Genomic DNA, 21,952 nt, shown 5'->3' on the forward strand with positions numbered 1-21,952 from the left:
AGACGAAGAAGACATGTACTAGTAAAGAAGAATAAAGAACAATAGTTGTATATAACGTTTAATGTTAAAGAAGAAGAAGAAGATTCACTACAGGAAAATTGGGTTCTAGCGACGACACATCTAGCGACGACATTCCGATTTTCGTCGCTAGATGTACTTTTAGACTTACTCCCCACGTCTACCCTATTTACCGCGAACCCAAATAAAAAAGCCCACCAAATTTTTGTTTTCCCCACCAAATTTTTTGTTTTCCCCAGTTTTTTTTCCCTCAGACCCATATATACCCCAAACCCCTTTCTCTCCCCTCTCAGACCGAAGCCTTTCTCTCAGACCTCAACCCCAAACCCCTTTCTCTCCCCTCTCAGACCGAAGCCCTTCTCTCAGACCTCAACCCCAAACCGTGAGAACCCCCATCTCCTCTCAGACCCCACTCTCTTCTCTCAGACCTCAACCCCAAACCGTGAGAACCCCCATCCTCTCGAGCATCCTCCATCTGTGGCTCTTCCAAGCTCCGCCGGAGACAACTGTGAGAACCATCAGAGACGGAGACGGTTCCTCTGAGCTCCATGGGTACATATATTTATATATATATATATATAAATATTTAGTTTTTTATTATTAGTATTGTTTAGTTAATTTATATATATATATATTCTTTTGTGACTGAAGGTATCTCTCGACTCCTTCTCTGTTTTGCAGGTATCTCTCTATTTCAATGTTTCAAAACCTGTATTTGACTTGTTTGGGTAATGTCTTGACTCCCCTCATTTGTTCTTTTTGCCTTTTTACACTGATTTCTCTGTTACTATTAGAAAATTAGCTATTACTATTACATATATATAGATAAAGTATATTCTTATCAAAATATTATATATGTTGCTTTACTTCTTTCTTTCTTATGGACCACTCTAATCGTTTAGCAGTGTACTGAAAATAAAATTATGATAATTTAACATGTCATGGAAGTAATTGACCGAATCAATCAATTTTATACAAAAAAAATTGTAAATAATGGTCTTTATACAAAAGTCAGTAATAAATGACCAAGTTGCTTCGAATGGAATTTAAAGGTCGGTTCCCATACATGACATCCTTTGTGGTTTTTATCTCTGATAGGTTGAGAGTTTTTTATATTATATTACAATTCTTACCTTGATTAAGAATATTTGTCCCTTTTTCATGGGAATTAAGCTTTGTACTTATATGAGGTTAATTAGTTTACCAAAGTTGAAAAATTGTTCAATAGGTTGTGCTTGGGTCATCATTAGTGGTTTGTAGCTCTTTCAACATCTTTTCAGCCACATCAACTCACTAGTGCCTTGAGCATGTGCTCTCAAGGCAGCTCCTGCTTTACTGCTGGACACCATATACTGCTTCTTCACATTACAAGTTTTTTCCAAACAAAAGAACAATGTACTGATGTAGTTCTTCTATCTTCAATCGAACCAGCCCAATCTACATCTTTTTACCCTGCCACCTTTTTATTTCTATTTTTCTTATAACCAATCCAGAGGCAGTCTTCAAGTATCTCAAAAATTTTGTATACAACATCATGATGTTATTTACAAGGAGCATGCATATATTGATTGACAGCACCTCAACATATGCAATATCAGTGGACCCCTTTTACAACTTACCGTACTCTTTTTGCTTTATCCTTAAACCCATTGTTTGGTGATCATTTTGCTGCGTTAAAGATGTTTTGTGTTCTGAATATGAAAATTAATGGGAAGAAAGTAAAAGTCCATTTAAAAAAATAACTATGCTTCATTTTTTTTTGTTAGCAAAACTGCAGTATTATTGTTGATGTTAAAATATGAAATTTAAATCTTGTTCTCTTTATGTTGATGGTTTATGGAAGTTCCAGCAAATGCTTTAGGAAGCCAATGGCAAGCAAATTGAACTGTTTGCCCCTCTCTCCCTAATTTAATTAATCCTGCAAAGCAGTTGTTTTCAATTTAAAGTATGGTTTGTGAGCATTAATAATTTAAACCTGTTACATATACAAACAAACTATTATAAAGGGTTGGAATAGATTGGCCAAATTTGGATGATTTAACCATTGACATATGCTTTTATGTTTTACCCCTGTGTTGGTAAATCAGGGAAAGAGAACCAAATTTTAACAGAAACCCAGTTTGAAAGGATTCACTATTTTTACTAAGATTGGATGCCCAGTAGTAAAGACTCACTCAATGCTATTCTTTTTTTTTTTTTTTGTCTAAGTTAAACAACACTAAACAATAAAATAACAAGCCTTTCTTTAGGTCTAGCTATGTGTGTGTTATTTGAGAATAATATCCTCTTTTATCTATGAAAAATAACAAGTTTGGGCCCCTCAGTCCTCATCTGACAGACACCAAATTATCTTGTCAAATAGTAACTATGAAATAGTGAGTTTCATTGAATTACTTCCACTCTTGCATACAGGATCACCAGAGAACAGAGGCCAAATGAAGCAAGTTGATATAATAATCTCACATTAACTTTTGCTTTCTGTGATTTTTTATCACCCGTGATTTAAAAACATGTACAAATTTTTTGGGCAATAAAAAATATTAGGCACCACAATAAGGAGAGTAGTGGTGGTTGGTCCCTATCAACTTGAGGGGGCTGTTAGTACATATGGTTAGGCTTGTATTTAACTGCAAATTAGTTTATTTCAACTGTATTTTCAGCTATCTTAACAGCCTCTTTCTTGGACATATATATATTCTGTTGGTTTATAACAGAACTCAGTTGTATCTATTCTATATAAATAATACAAGTTCTATTCAGTCTTTTTCACTGATTTATAACTCTTTTTCACTAAAACACTTTTGTATTCACACCCAGAAGCTCAACAACTTCATTATTTTTCTCTGCCTTTCCTTTAATCCAGGTTCTTCTGGTACATGCACCAAACAACACATTAACTGCAAGACAGTGTACTCATTATGAATTCCGGGCAAAAGGTTTGTCTTATTAACTCAACGACTTGTTTCTTCACTATATTATAAAATGCTTATTTTCACTTTTAAAAATAAAAACAAAAACCTTATTTTTAGTCACAACAAATTTAAGTTTGTAAAACTCACACTTATTCTGTATCTTGAACATTGCTTTTGTATAATTATAGCTATTTTGAATCCTTCTAGAAAGACAAAATAAATTAGTTTAGAGTATATAGTTCGCTTTGATTTCAGCTGCATCTTTTTTTTTTATCACAGATAGATAACTGAGAATTGAGTTAAACTGCTTTAGGATTCTGTATATAGTCTAGTAGATTCGTAGTAGGTTAAGAAGGGCTATCTATTACTATAAAATTATATTACTGAAAAAATAAAAGTGCATATGAGCTATTATAATAATGCTTTTAAGAATGTAAAACATACCAAAAATCTTCATGATTAAAATCAAAGATAGTTCATTGACATAGAAATTATATATTGGTATACCTTCTGTTCCCATGATTTTCTTGACTTGGTGTCTGTTCTTAGAATTTCATGCAACAGCCCTAACAATTATTATATCACCGAGTTGGATATAAATCAGTGAAACATATAATCATAACATATATAAGAACAACATTATATACATATATATATTATTACGGTTAAGGGTGATTTGCTTGAAATTCTTATGGATGCCGCCATGTGACTGAGATGATGTTACAGAGGCCATAATAGTTGTTTGAAAAGAAAAAATTTGTAACAGAAAGTGAAAGAAATAAAAAAAAATCAGTAAAAAGTAGTTTTTTTCTATTTAGATTTTAAATATGTATTACAACTATCTATTAGTTTCTGGTTTTTAGCACCAATACCCTCTATGCATGAACACTCATTTTAGTCCCTGAGCTTTTGTTTTTGAGCTACAATGGTTGAATTTGTTAAATTGGGTTCAGTAGCAAAGAAGACAGTACAGACAAAAAGAAAGATAACGATTACCTCAGCGACTAGTCCAGTATGGGTGCTGTATCCATTTTTAGAAAGAAACCCAGTGGAGCATTTTAGTGAACAGATCATGAACTAAAAATCCAAGCTAAATAAAAGTCATAGTTACAGAGTACTTACTGGCTAGAGATAGAGATTCCAGTGGTGCAGTTAAACTAGGACGAAGATCAAACCCATATATACATATACATATACATATATATATATATGACTGAAGAATCTTAAGGATCAGTGGGCACACGGGTACCCCCTGAATTTTTTTAGAAAAAATAATCATCTATGACTATACATGCATGGACAATAGATTTTTCTATTAATTTGGAAACTACATGGAAATGTCCAAGCCAATTATCTCCAAGTAATTGAAAAGTAACAATATCGTGCCCAAGTTTACCAAGTTATGTCATTTTCACTTGTAATTGTTGTCAAAAATAAATCACTATTGCATTACTCTTCTTTTTATTAATTTGTACTCTGTTGACTAACCACGACATTTTTAATTTTCAGGATTAATTGTTGATTGTAATTTGAGCAGGAGCTTGGTTTTGCAGGATTTTCTATAATAAAAGACTTTGGATTTTGATTGATTTATTGAGGTATTTACTCTTCAAATGTGTTTATTCTCTATATTTAGTATTGTTTATTTTGGTTTTTTTTTTCATTATGTGCTATAAGTTGAAGAGAATACATGTTTCAACTGAATTTTTGTAAAACTTTAATGTATGTAGAAAAATATATGTTGTTCTAAGAGAACCCAATATAGAGTCAAGTGGAGGTTAATCCAATTCCATGTAATTAATACAATATGTTTAAGCTATAGCTACCTATAACTAGATTGATATTTACACATATTTAGTCCTATTTAAAATAGTATATTTGTTTTTTATCAAGAAAAAGAAGTCTTACTATTTTTACAAGTTTTGAGTTTCTCATAATAATATGTATATTTGTTGCTCTTTGTGATGTTATTTTTCTTTAATTACTTCCCATCCTTTTGTAATAGTCTATCAATTTTCTTGATGCAACTATTTTTCCTCAAGAAATATGGAGTCAGGTTTACCCAAGAAAAAATATGATATATTTCTAATTAAGATGTATGGTACATGTGTGTGTTTTTTTAGGGAAATTTATGTATATATGTACCATACATCAACTCTGAGCAAGCAATTTGCGTTCATTAAAAAAAAATAGAAAGAAAAAAGTAGTAATGAGTGAATCAATAAAATTATACAATAAATAATAACCATAAGATTTATGTTATTCATTTTGTGGTTTTCTCTTTCATAAATATTTTATAAATGGTCAATATGCATAAACTTATAAATTTTTTACTAAATTTAATAACCAATAAAAGTAATAATTAATAAAATAAGTATAATAAAACAAATAATTAAATCAAATAAAAGTAATTACTAAATTATATTTAAAATTGAAATTAAATTGATTATTAATTACTCACTTAATTTATTAATTAATAAACTTTAATCTAATAAGTTATTGATGATTTATTTGTAAAACATGATAATTCATTGAAAAAATAATAATTCAAATAATAATTTCTTACACTGTGCAGTGTCCTATAGAATGTCGATCAACAAGACTTGGATTAATAATTCAAATAAATTTTCTGATGAGTATGTTGCTGGAGCGTTTGCATTTGTTGAGAGAGCTCAACAATTTGTGGATACAAGGGGACTAGTGAAGTGTCCTTGTAACAAGTGTCTTAATATCGAATTGCAAACGATTGGTGTGCTAGAAAGTCATCTTTTTGAGAATGGTTTTCTACGAAGTTATACAAATTGGTACTGGCATGGAGAGGAGGAAATAATACCGACCAATAGAGTAGTCCACCAATGTCACGAGGACGACATGATGGATGTTCTTAATGATATAGCACAACCTAACAATTGTGAAGATGATGAGAATGAGGTTGATGAAGAGATACCACCAGCATCAGAATGCAGAGGTACTAGCCAATACTATAATGACTTATTTGCCGAGATGGAGTCTCCGTTATTCCCAGGGTGTGAAAAATACACATCTTTGAATTTCGTAGCTAAGTTGATGCATTTCAAAGTGTTGGGGAAAATTCCTAACAAAATTTTTGATGGAATCTTGGAGTTGTTAGAAGATGCATTCCCATCTCCAAATAAGATACCAAAGTCACATTATGCGGCGAAGAGGTTGATGAGGAAATTGGGTTTGGGTTACGAGTCAATCCATGTTTGTAAGCATGATTGTGCATTGTTTTGGAAGGAAAATGCTGGAAAACACAAGTGTCCAATTTGTGGGGAGGATCGTTGGGTGGATAAAAATACCAAGGGGAAGAAAGTGCCCCAAAAAGTTATGCGTTATTTTCCATTGACCCCTCGGTTGATGCGAAAATATGCATCAAAGCACATTTCTCAACATATGAGATGGCATCATGAAGGGCGTGTTAAAGAAGATGGTATCATGCGTCATCCTGCAGATGGGAAAGCATGGAAGGATTTTGATCGTAGCAATCCAGCGTTTGCAATGGAACCTAGGAATGTGCGCCTTGGATTGGCTGCTGATGGATTCAATCCTTTTGGAAATATGAGTTTGTCTTATAGCATGTGGCCGGTTGTGTTAACGACTTACAACTTGCCACCGTGGTTATGCATGAAAGAGACTAACTTTATGTTGACTTTATTAATTCCTGGTCCACATTCACCTGGAAAAGATTTTGATGTTTTCTTAAGGCCATTGGTTGATGAGTTGAAGGAATTATGGGTGAACGGTGTTCAGACTCGGGATGTTGTTGATGGTAGTTTTTTTAAGCTTCGAGCAGTTTTATTGTGGACTATAAATGATTTTCCAGCGAGGAGTAGTCTTTCTGGATGGAGTGGTCAAGGTTACACTGCTTGTCCTACTTGCAATGTATCAACACCATCAGTTCGTTTGCAAAATAAGGTTGCATTTTACGGTCACAGACATTTTTTACCAATGGGACACCAAATTAGAAAAAAGAAGAAGTTATATGGTTCAGTTGAGAAAAGACCACCTCCAGAGGAATTTAGCACTGAAGCTATTTTCACACAAATGAATTTTATGCCTGAATCTCTTCCTGGTAAGCATGTTAGCTACGGTGGACAAAAAAGGAAACGCACAAAAGAGCAAGTTCGTTGGCGTAAAAAAAGCATTTTCTTTGAGCTCCCATATTGGGCCAATATGAAGTTGCGACATAACCTAGACGTCATGCATGTTGAGAAAAATGTATGCGACAGCTTAGTTGGCACAATAGTCGGGTTGGAAAATAAGACCAAAGATACAGTTAGCGCTAGAGTAGATTTGGAGAAGATGAAGATAAGGCCAGAATTGCATCTGAGAATGGTAAATGGTCGAATGGAAAAGCCAGCAGCGAAATACACATTTATTCCTGAAAATCGGCATAAGTTTTGTCGATTTTTGAAATCAGTCAAATTTCCAGATGGGTTTGCATCTAATCTAAGGAAGAATGTGATTGAAAATGACAATAAGATTACTGGATTGAAATCCCACGATTGTCATGTCATATTGCAACGTCTTTTTCCAATTGGTGTTCATTCATTCCTAGAAAAACCAATTGCCAAGACCATTATTGACTTGTGCACTTTCTTCAAGATTATTTGTGCTAGAACTCTGATTGTTTCTGATTTGGAGAAAGTGAAAACATCAATTGTTGAAATTCTTTGCGGACTAGAAATCATTTTTCCGCCAGCGTTTTTTGATGTTATGGTTCACCTAATGATACATTTGCCTCAAGAAGCAATAAATGGAGGTCCAGTACACATGAGGTGGATGTATCCCTTTGAGAGATACATGAAAAAATTGAAACATTATGTGCGTAATAAAGCTCGTCCTAAGGGGTCCATAGCTGAGGGTTATGTCGCTGATGAAGCATTGACATTCTGTTCTATGTATTTCAAAGGGGTGGAAACAAGGTTTAATCGTCCAGATAGAAATGTTGATGCAATTCCATCACTAAAGAAGTTGTCTGTGTTTCAATCTCAAGGTCGTCCGATCGGTAAGAAGACACTAACAACTTTGGACGATGAACTTAAAAAAACTGCTGAGTGGTACATTCTCAACAATTGCATTGAGATTCTCCCATATATTCAGTAAGTACTTTGATCACACTAACAATATATCTACTCTTCCATTTATCTTTCAAATTTTTTAAGTCTTTCATATTTTATATGTGTAGAGAGCACAAGTAGATCCTTTTATCTAGTGGTGTTGAAAACCTAGATCAATTACAGAAAAAGGAGTTCCCCATGTGGTTTTACAATAAGCTTTACAATCTTCGACAAGCAGGATCTGCAGAAGCTTCTGAAGAGTTATTCTCCTTAGCAAGCGGCTCCTCTAATCTTGTTTCTTCATACACTGGGTGTATTGTCAATGGAGTTCGATTTTTGTGTTATGATAGAGATAAAAATTTGAAAACTCAAAACAGTGGTGTCTTAGTACCCGGAGTAGACAACAAAAATTTCTACGGGCAATTAGAAGAGGTTATAGTGATGTCATACCTTGCTGGTTGTTCTGTTGTATTATTTAAGTGTAAATGGTTTGATACAGATCCTACCAAGAGTAGGATGAAGCATGAAAATAATATAACCAGTATATTTACTAAGTTCGAGTGGTACAAAGATGACAAGTTTATCTTGGCAACTCAGGCAAAACAAATTTTCTATCTTGATGATTTGAAAAATGACCGGGATTGGAAAATTGTTGAAGAAGTTCATCATAGAAATGTGTGGGACACCCCAGCAACTGATGAACAGTTGGATCCCATTGAAATAGATGTTATGCATGACACAATATCATCTGATTTCCAATTGTTTGTCGATCTTGGTCCGTTGCCTGAAATCAATTTTTGCCGTAGAGATCAATCGCCATATGTTGTCAATGTAGATACTCCTGTTGATCAAGAGGAAGATGAAGAGGAAGAGGAAGAGGAAATGGTTGATGAAGAGGAAGAGGAGATGGTCGATGAAGAGGAAGAGGAAGAGGAAGAGATGGACTTAGAAGAAGATAATGTAGAAGAAAATGAGAATGATAGTGATAATGAATATTATAGTGATGATTAAGTTGTAATTTTTGCATTCAAAGATTGCTTGCACTTATTATTTATGGATAACCATATATATCATTATATCATTATTCGTTGGTATGTTGAGTTTAACTGTTAGAAATATATATTCTTAATTTTCGGTGATAAATAAAGTGTCTAGAATACCTCACATGAATCTTAAATGTCAGCAATCTATATTATTTTCGGTGATAGTGAATATTATAGTGAAGCTTATATTATTTTTACATTGAAAGATTGTTCAAATGTATTGAAATTTTATAATATTTAAATTTGATTGTACAAATTTATCAATGCATATATATCATCAATTTTCTTAGATATGTCTTCTGCGGTTATGCAACATCACGGAGGGGATGGTGGGGCAAATCCTCCTCCAGATCCAACGCAGATACAGGCTGATTGTGAGAGAGGTAACACATGCAATTATTTTTTTTGGATGAATATATTGAATTAATTTATTTATGTGTATATAATAATTATATGTATTTGAGAAACAATAGTGACGACTAAAACGAAAAGGCGCGGCATCAACAAGGGGTTTTCAACTCGAGAAGCTAGAGTTGCATTAGGTAGACCACTACCACTGTAGTGGGATGTTCGAGGGAAGACTTACAAAGAAATTGGTAATTATTCCCAACATTTCTCTAGAGAGATCGGCATTCTCATTCGACAATATGCCGATCCCGACTACGACCGATGGGATAAAGTACCCAGCGAAGTTAGAGATCGCATACTTCCTCGTCTAGAGGTAATTTATTTCTATAATTTTTTTATTGGGTTCACTTTAATATTAAATCTAGCTAATTTATTTTATATTTTTTATTCAGGATGATTTATTCGACATTGGTCGAAGTCGATATGCCTCAGAGAACCTCCCCGGCATTCTTTTGGGCATTCAACAGTCGTGCGCTGATCGTTACTCGGAGTGGAAGAATGACTTGTCCACTCATTTAAAAAAGAATGGTCGAGCACATCCTCCTGATGTTTTGGTGGTGGAGAAATGGCAGAAGGCGCTCCAGTATTTTGATCGCCCTGAAGTGAAGGTATTCACAAAAATATTATTTTTTAATTTATTTTTGTTAATTTAACATATGGTTAACACAAGTTCTTTGCAGAGGCGTTCTGAGACTAACTCTGCGAACCGTGCAAAACAAAAACAGAGAAGCGTGCAGGGTTCACAGTCTACGCCAGCCCTTCGTTACAAGAAGGTACTTTCTTTTTTACATAATTTTTATTTATGTTTTTTTATAATGATTTTTTTTCTTAATTTTTTTCAAACTTCTTGTATTGTAGCGTGATTTACAAACTGGGTGTCTTGCTGGGGTTCCAGAGATTTGGATGGCGACTAAGTATATAGACGGGGAAGGTTGGGTGAGCAAGGCAGCAAAAGATAACTATGTATGTAAATTTATATTTTATGATGTTCTTACTTTATTGTGTTGTAAATTCTAATATTCTTGAAAATTGTGTGATACAATGATAGAGATACGTGACACTCTGCAGTCACAATCATCTACGAGCGCCTCTGCCTCGAGTACTATCCCGAGAGAAGATGATGACATTATTCTTGTTGAGACGATCTTTGGACGTCGTCGAGGCTATCAGCCGGGTCTTGGTCGTAGGATTCGCACGAGGGCGAATTGTGAAGCGGCTGAGGTACCTCAACCAGCCCAACCACCTCCTACCGCACAAGACATGCAAGAGGTGAGGGAGCGACTCCGAGCCATAGAGGAGCACTTGGCTAGGATTGGTGGAGTCTCGGGATCTGGATCTTCTTAGCAAGGTCCTGGTGCCGATCCTACAACACCTAGTTAAAAATATTTATATTTATGTATTTTAATTTTACTATGGTAGTACTTTGTTATATAAATATTTATAGTAAAAATATAATTTTGTGCATGATTAAATTTCTCTTTTATTTCAAATCTTTTAGCAAAAAAATGTGTTAGTATATATATTGAATAATGACATTTTTTTTAAGTATATATAATAGTTCTTTAGGTATAAAAAAAAAAAAGACTTTTAGCGACAACATGTTGTCGCAAAAAAGGCAAAATATCGTCGCTAAATACCCAAATAATTTCAAAAATCAGAGCACATTCCAAACTAACAGCGACGAAAAAGTGGATCTTTTAGCGACCACATGTCGTCGCTAAAAGGAAATAGCGACGACATTTTTCATTTCGTCGCTAATTAAAACCAATTAGCGACCAGCAATTAGCGACGACAAATAGCGACGACAAGGTCGTCGCTAAAAGAATTAGCGACTAGATTTTGGGAATTAGCGACGACTTAAGTCGTCGCTAAAACCCCTTTTTCCTGTAGTGATTACGTTAGTACCTGCGCCGTACACCACCACTTCTAATTGCTAATCGCTGAGAAGATGTTGGACGAATATGTTTATAGTGTGATATAACACAGAAGAATGTTTATATACACGTATATATATGTTTGAACCTGATCATATTGCACGCACGTTTGATTTTTTTTATATGTATTTATGTTATATTGTGCACGTGTGAATTATTTGCACCCAAATTTCGGATGAGGATCCTCAGTCCACTTTGTGTACCATTGTGTGTCCAACAATGATTTTGTGACAAATTATTTAATGATTTCTCTAATAAAACCTAACACTCAGTTGCGGTTAGTTATCATCCATTACTTTCTGTTTCATTTTGTATTTTTTTTTTTCATTTAATCAATTACTTCTAATATAGTCAACTGTCTTACTATTTTTGTTTATATGTCTTACTATTTTTGTTTATATGTACATATGCAACTGCACTGCCAATTTATTTATTAAACTATTTTTTTCCAAGCTTTGAAGAACACATTTTTTTTCCCACGGTAAGTTCTCCAGTTTTTTAGTTTAAATATGACTCTATATATGCAATACTTTCTATTTTTGTTTCCATTACATTCTGAGTTTTTTTGTTTCATTTTTATTTCATTGGTGGACACAAACAATATATATGACCTATTTATATATATAAAAATAATTACAATTGTAGCTTATATAGTTTTCGGTTAAGTTTTTTTAGTTTTAGATTTTAGTGATATCTCTTCTAGATACATGTGTATTATATTAGTACTTAAATCAATATAAACAATATTTATATATGTATTTATAAACTTAATGAATACAATTTTTTATTTTTTTTATTGAGAATAATACAATTTTGATACATAATCATATCACTTACAGGAATTAGTACTGTCAAGAGACAACAATAGTTAATTGAAATAGAGTCAAATACGGTTTTCATCTACGGGTATGGTTTTGCATTCTTTGTTATTTTGTTTGAATATTATTTGACTGCTTTGAGAATGTATCATTTATTTTTCAACATACTTATATTTGCAGATTATTTTATTAAAGATTATGGAATGTGATAATTTAGAAGAGTATCAGTCATGTCGAAAGTTAGACTTTGAAGGTAGAAAAGATATTGAAGCTAAGGAAAGAATAGAGATAATTCATTCTAAAATTTTAGATGAAGAAATACCAAAAATAGATATGGAATTTGGAAGTGAAGAAGAAGCATATAATTTTTACAATTCCTATGCTTTTAAGGTTGGATTTAGTATTCGTAGAAGTAAAGGACAAAAAGATCAAGATGGTAGAATGATAGATAGAATGTTTTGTTGTTCTTGTGAAGGATACAGCAGAAGAGATAGACGAGATATGAATGTAAAGTATCATAGAGCTGAGACAAGATTTGGGTGTTTAGCAAGAATGAAAGTTACTTCTCGTCAAACTGATAATTATCGTGTAATTGAGTTTGTTGCAGAACATACTCAGGTAACATCGAGTCCTAATAAGAGTCATTTGCATAGATCACATAGAAGAATGACTGTTGCTCATGTAGCTAAAATCGATATGGCTGACCGTTCGGGGATCACTCCAAAAGAAAGTTGTGAATTAATGGCAAGGAGAGCCGGTGGACGAGAAAATCTTGGTATGATTCCACTTGATTGTAAGAATTATTTACAGACTAAACGGATGATCCAAATGAGACTAGGAGAAACAGGTGGTGTTTTAGAATATCTTCAGTGCATGCAATCAAAAGATCCAAACTTTTTTTGATGCTATACACATTGTTGTAGATGATTTAATAACCAATATTTTTTGGGCAGATACTGCTATGATAACATCGTACTTTCATTTTGGTGATGTTATTAGTTTTGATGCTACATATCGGAAAAACCAAGAAGGAAGACCTTTTGCTATGTTTCTTGGAGTAAATAATCATAAACAAACATTTGTTTTTGGGACTACACTCTTATATGATGAAACTGCTGAAACATTATGTGGTTATATGATACTTTTGCCACAGCAATGTCTAGGAAGAAGCCAAAGACAATTCTTACTGATCAAGATGTTGCTATGGCTAAAGAACTATCTTCATAATGGCCAAAAACATATCATTGCTTGTGTATTTGGCACATATATCAAAATGTGGCCAAACATCTTAACAGTGTGTTTGAGAAGTTTAGAGAATTTTCAAAAGATTTCAGTAACTGCATATATGATTATGATGAAGAAAGCAAATTTGTCGAAGCTTGGAATAATATGTGTTGACCTTGATTTTGGGCAACTGACACGGAGTCAAAATACGCTTGACGTGGATGAATGCGTTGAAAAGAACATGATGACGAAAATAATAAGAACACAAGATTTTATAGTGGTTCGGCCCCAGGATCTGGTAATAACCTACGTCCACTTAGATTGTTATTGATGTAAGATCCAAAGGAGTGATCAAAGAACTATGGTTCAATGAGTTTCACCAACCTCTGAAGAACAATACAATATGACTAATTTGATAACTCTAATCTCAAGTGATCTGGAAGTCAGAAAAGAAAAAAGGATCCTCTTCCTTGAGCCCTCTTCTTCTATTTATAAGCTCAGGAAAGATTTACATTGATTTGTTACAAATATTATTTCCTAAATAATCGGATACTCAGGAAATCATGGGAGATAATTTCGGATTCCATCATAACTGCCTAAGATTTCCTCCGCATATTATGTGCATACGACCAGGCTGGTCGTATGAAGAGACCAATCGCATGATACCGAATATCTTCCTGGTCGATAGTCGAACACAGATTCTGCCAGGTGTCAGCCACGTGTAATTAATGCCTGCCATGCCATTCACTTCTGATTTTTGGGATAACATTTGCCCCCCAAGTTTGTTTAGTGCGACCAGCAATAAAGAAACTTAAGGGAACAACCGTTCACCTTCCCATGATGTTTGTCAGAATCCCCGTGCATTTTCGAAAACCGTGATATAATTATGTCTAATCAAGCCTTTTCGGTTTCCAAAAAGGAAATCTGACGGCTTGTATACTTCCCCACGTTTTGAAAGTGGGAAGTGATGATTACTGCCTTTTGGCTGTCCCTTCGATCCCTATAAGTAGGCATTTCTTCTCTTTTAAGAAATTTTTACCCATCACCTTTGCCAATATCTTCAAGAACTTGCACCAGAGTTCAGAGCTTCGAAAACCAGTCCGACCTTCTGCCGCCGGTCTTCCGGTTCAAGTTTCCATCTTTCTCCGAATCTCCATTCTTGCCCAGGTAAGAACTTCGTTCTTTTGAGCTTTCTACTACGCCATGCATGCCATTTCTGTGCTCTGTGTTCTTGAATAGGGTTTTAAGGGTTTTTTGGTATAAACCGTCTAGCGCTTGGTAACGTGCATTTTTATGCTTTGCATAGGTTAAGACTATAGTTTGATAGTTAGGATCTCTAGTTTGGGACGTTAGGTTGACAAAAGATTCATCCTTTTAGCTAGGTGAAAAAACCGAAATTTTTTCCCACCCCTCAGGAGTCGAAAAAAGTTCTCTTTTCAGAAAACAGTTTACTTTCCTTTTTGTTTTTATCCGTCTTTCAAACTACCCATGTTGAACTTAGCGTAGGATTAGGATGTTGCTAGTTATTTAGGCACGAGCAACGTTATCCCAATCTCCACCCTACCTCGCGGATTGTGTCTTATCTCCTCCATTGTCTGTTGGCAGTTCATATGCAAGACCCTTGGGGGGGAGAAAGACCTATTGAATATGATCTTTTGGCCCAATTGCTCGAAGGCGAAGAGAATCCATCTACGTTGGTCCCAGAAATCCCCTTTTCTCGTCCTAGCCCAAATCCTCCACCAGTTTCCTATCAGAAAATGGCCAGAACAAAAACCAAAGCTAGAAAAAGACGCAACCTCAACTCTCCAAGTCAGCCTTCTGCTGATGCCCCCTCGACCAGTGGTCGATGGGAATTTTCCCCTGAAACCAAAGTTCAGAGGCGCGCCCGTCCTCGGCATGCTAACCAGCCGGCTGTTGAGTGGCACGCCGTTTCTCCAAGTTCGGTGACCATTCGAATGATCGCCAACTATTTAAACAAATACAATCTGACGGGGGTGACCCTGGTCAGACCTTCCATCGACCAGCGAGCCAACCTGCCAGGGGTGTCTTATAGCGCCTGGTCGAGATACCATATCGAGGCTGGTGCCACCTTGCCTCTTCATTCATTCTTCCAAGGGGTGGCAAACTACTTTGGGGTGGCCCCTTTTCAAATCACCCGGAATGGGTATAGGATGATGGTCGCGCTCTATATCCTCTACAAGCTCAAGAAATGGCCAGCTCCTTCGCCTCATGAGGTCAATTTCCTGTTCGACCTCAAGTCCAACCCCAACCAAGATGGTACGGGGTTCTTTCATTTCTGCCATCAGGAGACTGGACGCACTTTTCTGTCCGACACCACTCACATCTCCAACGTGGGGAAGTACCATCAAGAGTACTTCCTTACGCCCGACATTGCCGCGGATAATCTGGCCTTCACTCGAGGAGGTAAAGAGAATAATAATCCTTGAACCAATAGTTTCCATACTTTAATTCTTTCTTGTCGTAATACTTCGCTGTTCCATTGCATTCCAGGCCCCTGGTTACGCCCGACCCCCACTCCAGGAATGGAGTCGAGGGTAGCACTCTTAGCCAGCATGCCAAGTGCTGCTAAGAGTGTGAAGAACTTAATTAATGAGGCTAACCTTAGGCTGGCTGGCCTTTGGGGCTTCCATCCTGCGACTAACGAACCGCAGCAAGTGGTGTCCACGCCGATGCGGGACCCGAGCAGCAACCTCAGGCGCCCCCTCCTCGGAGGAGGCCAACTGGGGTTACAATCAAGGAACCTGCCGTTCCCCACCGAGCAGCGGAATCATCGGTCCCCAAGGGCAAGGGGAAACAAAAGGTTGTCGAACCTACCGAACTGTCTGACGACTCGTCGGAAGTAAACGGTACATCATTCTTGTTTTTGAATAATCTGCCAATTCCTTCCCATCTATTTGATGGGGATGGAAACTTTAGGAATGCCCCTTCTTTAAACTCAGATTTCTTCCAGGAACTAGGTAGTTCAGTAGATAATGTTACGACCAGTAGGTGTAGCTCGAGTATTTTACTTGTAATCCTTTCACCTTGATCTCTGCTCCTCGTGATCCTCTAATCTAACTGTTCGAATTGTTTTCCTTTGTGTAGGTATGGACTCTGAGGACTTCTTCGATCATTACCAAACCCCTGCTACTGCTTCTGTCCCGAAGGACAGAAAAAGGGCTCGAGGGGAAAGCAGTAAGACTCCCTCAAAGAAGGCTCGAACAGAGGATACTCCCGGCGCCGGCCCTTCTAAGGAGAACACGACACCTCTGCCTCCCACCGAACAGTCGTTTCCCGCACCTGAGAATCCACAGCTTTCTTCTAGGGTCGCTGGTAGAGAGACTCTGGACAACTTGTCCGAAGGCTCCCTGTCCAGCCTTGTGGTCGGGTCGGCCAGGGAGAGAATATATAAGCTCTCGAAGCACAGACGCAGCCAGGCCGCCATCAACGAAACTGCCTCAATGGAGGCCGACCAAATCATCAACCGAAGGTTGAATGAGATAGTCAGCGTAAGTCAATTTCTGTTGTTTCATCATTTATTCTGACTTCTATTCCTTACTTTTTTGTTTTTTTTTTTTAGGGATTGCTATCTTTAACTGCTGGCTGGCGCCGTACTGGGGCGCTAGTTTCTCGCGGGCAGAACTTTGACTCCAGGCTTGCTCAGTCCAAGCAAGCACTTGAGGATGAGAAGAAAAAGCTGCTCGAGGAGAACAAGGAGTTGTCCAAGCTGAACGAACAGTTATGCGAGGACCAAGCCAACCTCACCCAAGAGCTTCAGGAAAGTCAAGGGGCCCTGAAGAAAGCTATCGACGAGCGGCACAGGTGGAGGGAGAGTTCTGTACTCCACACTCAAGAGTGTAAAAAGCTCACACTCGATCTGACCGCCAGTAGGGATGGGGCGAAGAAGCTTGAGGAGCGGGTGCGAGAGCTCGTGGGGCGAGTGCAGGAATTAGAGGAGGATAAGGCCAAAAATTTGAAGAAGTATAAGGAAGCCACCTTCCTCTGTTTCTACGACTTCTAGAAGCACAATCGGGAGGCCAACATTAACTACCTCTCCGAGCGGTTACAAAGGACGCTGATGGCGCAGTGTGCTGCTCGGCTGGAGGCGGAAGAGAGAGCCAAGGCCAAATCCCCTGCAGCTGATGTTGCGGCTGGACCTCCGGCTGATCAGAGTGCTCCTAATCCAGAAGACCTTCCTGCTCCCCAACAAAATTAACATTTTCTATTATTTTTCCCAACTTTTATGGCCCACGGGTCTTTTTGTAAAGACAATTTTTTTTATTGCTGCGAGGGCAGCTCTTTTACTTATGCTTGAACAATTACATCCGAGCAGTACTGCTCGCGATGTAAAGGTTTTTTCCTTTTAATTTCATATTTACATCCGAGCACTAATGCTCGCGGTGTAAACGTTTTCCTTTTTGATATTATAATGTTTCTTTTATTATACTACTTGTTCGCATGACCGAACTTTGCATAGTACTTTGGTTTGCTTTTTCAAAACATAAATTTTGAAAAATGTTCTAAGTACTGTAGCATGCTTTCACTCATTTTGTTCATGTGTTTACATACCTCATGGTACGCTTTGCTATCAATGTACCTTATATGCCCCCCAAGTGATCGAGGAGCTTTAAGTCCTTGGTCACTTGCCTTGACCATAACCTGTTCGAACATTACTGCTCGTTGCAAAATTTAATACTTGTAATACAGCAAAACAACACACGTAATGAAAAAATACTTGTAAAAATAAATTTACAAAGGTTGGCAAGAATGACTGGCTGTGCACAGTCCCTTATAATCTCGTATTAAAAATGGACTAAACATATCTTTACGAGTGATCCTAAAAAAGGATCTTACATTTATAAGCGATTAGCCATACTGGCTAACCTTTTTTTCAAAACTTGTAAAAAGTAAAATTTAATATAAGCCAGTCCTTTAAAAAGAACTGTTCACTGATAATACTTGCGCAGGTGTTCTCCATTCCAATAGCGTGGAACGAGATCTCCATTTAGGCGTGCAAGTTTGTAGGTGCCCGGGTGAAGGACTTCTTCAATCTGGTACGGTCCTTCCCAATTGGGTCCAAGTACTCCAGCAGTGGGGTCGCGGGTGTTCAAGAAAACTCGTCGTAGCACCAAGTCACCGACGTTGAATTTCCTTTCTTTTACTTTCGAGTTAAAGTACCAGGCGAACTTTTGCTAGTACGCATCGACTCGGAGTTGGGCTTTTTCTCGTATTTCGTCAATTGAGTCTAGGGACTCCATCATCAGTTGGCTGTTCTGGTCCTGGTCGTATGTTATGCGTCGATGTGAGGGGGGATCTAACTCGACAGGTAACATGGCCTCATATCCGTAGGCTAAGGAAAATGGGGTATGACCTGTCGCTGTTCGGTGAGAAGTTCTATACGACCAGAGGACTTCAAGCAGTTGCTCTGGCCATGCTCCTTTAGTGTCTTCAAGCCTCTTCTTCAGGGTGTCCTTAAGAGTTTTATTCATGGCCTCGACCTGCCCGTTTGCTTGTGGATGCGCAACTGAAGAAAAGCTTTTGATAATCCCATGCCTTTCACAGAAGTCGGTGAATAAGTCGCTGTCAAATTGGGTTCCATTGTCTGAAACAATCTTTCGCGGCAAACCATAGCGGCAAACAATGTTCTTGATGACGAAGTCAGGAACTTTCTTGGTCATTATGGTAGCGAGCGGTTCAGCTTCGGCCCATTTGGTGAAGTAATCGACCTCCACAACTGCGTACTTTACTCCACCATTTCCGGTTGGCAGGGATCCAATCAAATCTATCCCCCATACTGCAAAAGTCCACGGACTCTGCATCTATTTCAACTCGTTTGGAGCTGTTCGTGGAATTTTGGAGAACCTTTGACATTTATCGCATTTTCGTACAAACTCCATCGAATCGTCGTTCATAGTCGGCCAGAAGTAGCCTTGCCTTAGAATCTTTTTTGCCAAACATTGCCCCCCATCGTGATCCCCGCAGAAGCCTTCATGTACCTCTTTCATTAGTTCCTTAGCTTTTTCTGGTGTAACGCACCTGAGTAGTGGCATTGAATATCCTCTCCTGTACATAACACCATCGACCAGTATGTACCTAGCAGCCTGCCTTTGTAGAGTTCTGGCTTTGTTTCTATCTGTTGGTAGCACACCATCTGTCAGATACTCCAAGTAAGGCGCCATCCATGTATCTTCCATTCGGATTTCCATAATGGCTTCTATTGCTCGTATGCTTGGCTCACTCAATCTTTCTACTGGCACAATGTTCAAAGTATCAGCATCTTTCGCGCTCGCGAGTTTGGCTAAGGCATCTGCATTCGAATTCTAATCCCGCGGTATTTCCTGGAGGGTATACTTCGTGAACTGGGCTAGCAGGTCTTTGGCTTTATTCAAGCAAGCCACCATCTTTAGGCCTCGTGCTTGATATTCCCCAAGAATTTGATTCACTACCAGCTGTGAATCACTGTAAATATCAAGCGTCTTTATGCTCATGTCTTTCGCCATTCTCAACCCAGCGAGGAGTGCTTTGTATTCGGCTTCATTATTTGAACCTAATGGCGCAGTGAAGTCGAACCTAATGGCGCAGTGAAATCGATGCCCTTCCGGCGTTATCAATATCACTCCCGCTCCTGCGTGGGATTTGTTGGACGACCCATCTGTGAATAACTTCCACGAAGGAGCTTCATCTTGGGGCTCAAGCACTCTAGGTTGTACGTACTGCTCGCTGTCTGGGAGTTCGGTGAACTCTGCAATAAGATCAGCCAAGACTTGTCCCTTTACTGCTGCTCGTGGTGAATATGTGATATCGAACTGCCCTAGTTCGACTGCCCATTTTAATAAGCGCCTAGCCGCCTCTGGTTTTTGGAGGACTTGCCGAAGGGGCTGGTCAGTTAAAACTATGATAGGGTGGGCTTGAAAGTAAGGATGTAGCTTCCTTGAGGCCAAGATTAAACAGTATGCTAACCTCTCGATGGGAGGGTACCTCAGCTCTGCTCCGATCAGCCTCTTGCTTACATAGTAAACCGCTTTTTGTACGCCTTCCTCCTCTCGTACTAGTACTGCACTCGCAGCAACTTCAGTGATCGCCAGGTAAATGAACAAAGTTTCTCCTTCGATCGGCTTGGATAAAATGGGAGGTTGTGCCATATGGGCCTTCAAGGCCTAAAAATCTTGCTCGCAGTCTCCTGTCCATGCAAATTTCTTATTGCCCCTAAGTAGATTGAAAAAAGGGACACATTTGTCTGTTGATTTTGAAATAAATCTACTTAGGGCTGCAATCCTCCCGGTTAAACTTTGTACATCTTTGATCTTTTCTAGCGATTTCATGTCGATCAGGGCTTTTATCTTGTCGGGGTTGGACTCGATTCCTCTTGAATTTACAATGAACCCCAAAAACTTCCCTGATCCAACTCTGAAGGAACATTTGAGGGGATTTAGCTTCATCTGGTACTTGTTCAATACATCAAAACATTCTTTTAAATCCTTCACATGTCCTTCTGCCTTCTTAGACTTTACCAGCATGTCGTCCATGTACACCTCCATGTTTACCCCGTCAATTCTTTAAACATGTGGTTAACTAACCGCTGGTAAGTCGCACCTGCGTTTTTTAGTCCGAAGGGCATTACTTTATAACAGTATAAGCCCGTATCGGTCCGAAAGCTGGTGTGATCCTCGTCAGGGGGATGCATTCTAATCTGATTGTAGCCTGAATATGCATCCATGAAGGAGAGGATCTCGTTTCCTGCAGTAGCATCGACCAACTGGTCGATTCTTGGGAGTGGGAAGCAGTCCTTTGGGCAGGCTTTATTGAGGTCTGTAAAATCCACACAGGTTCGCCATTTGCCGTTAGGCTTGGGAACCAGCACTGGATTGGAGACCCACGATGGATAAAACGCTACCCTGATGAACCCATTCTCCTTTAACCTCTCTACTTCTTCTTTTAAGGCTCTTGATCGATCTCTATCGAGCAGCCTTCTTTTCTGTTGCACGGGCGGAAAAGTCTTGTCTATGTTCAGGACATGGCTGATAACTGCAGGGTCTATCCCAGCCATGTCTTTGTGCGACCAGGCAAAGACTTCCTGGTTCTTCCGCAAAAATTCCACCAGTGCATGCTTCGTGGTTTGTTCCAGGTTTTTCCCGACCTTCACGACTCTGGTCGAGTCTTTTTCGTCGAGTTGGACCTCTTCCAGGTCCTTGACGGGTCCAACGTTCTCTTCAAAATCCCCAAAGCGAGGATCTAAATCTCTATCCTCACTTTGGGCAACACCCTATTTGGTGACCTCATCACTGGATTGGGCTTGTGTATCGATCGCCATCTGCAACTTATCTGAGGTAGTGCTCTTTGATGTTCCCTTTTTCACCTTCGTGACTGAGGCATTGTAGCACTCTCTAGCCTCCCTCTGGTTTCCCAACACACGTCCTACCCCTGCGTCTATCGGGAATTTCATGGCTAAGTTCCACATAGAGGTGACGGCCCATAGATCAACTAGTATAGGCCTCCCAATGACGGCATTGTATG

General features: G+C 38.2%; 1 protein-coding gene and 2 long non-coding RNA genes across 3 annotated transcripts; all 3 read left to right on the forward strand.

Annotated features, from left to right (window-relative positions):
• The first annotated feature begins 436 nt into the window (after positions 1 to 436).
• On the forward strand, positions 437 to 5,194 carry LOC133790939 (uncharacterized). The gene is made up of 4 exons (XR_009874090.1): positions 437 to 570; positions 700 to 746; positions 2,882 to 2,954; positions 4,484 to 5,194. It is a non-coding gene; the product is annotated as an uncharacterized LOC133790939 (long non-coding RNA).
• Positions 5,195 to 5,516: 322 nt separating this feature from the next.
• LOC133791487 (uncharacterized) lies at positions 5,517 to 9,278 on the forward strand. Its single transcript, XM_062229412.1, has 4 exons — positions 5,517 to 7,713; positions 7,864 to 8,053; positions 8,167 to 8,854; positions 9,261 to 9,278. Exons 1-4 carry the CDS (start codon positions 5,517 to 5,519, stop codon positions 9,276 to 9,278), a joined length of 3,093 nt encoding a protein of 1,030 aa, XP_062085396.1.
• A 331-nt stretch (positions 9,279 to 9,609) lies between these two features.
• On the forward strand, positions 9,610 to 10,445 carry LOC133789502 (uncharacterized). Its single transcript, XR_009873584.1, has 4 exons — positions 9,610 to 9,775; positions 9,855 to 10,070; positions 10,143 to 10,235; positions 10,321 to 10,445. It is a non-coding gene; the product is annotated as an uncharacterized LOC133789502 (long non-coding RNA).
• The last annotated feature ends 11,507 nt before the right edge of the window (positions 10,446 to 21,952 follow it).

The sequence above is a fragment of the Humulus lupulus genome, chromosome 7 (assembly GCF_963169125.1).
Source record: "Humulus lupulus chromosome 7, drHumLupu1.1, whole genome shotgun sequence".
NCBI lineage: Eukaryota > Viridiplantae > Streptophyta > Magnoliopsida > Rosales > Cannabaceae > Humulus > Humulus lupulus.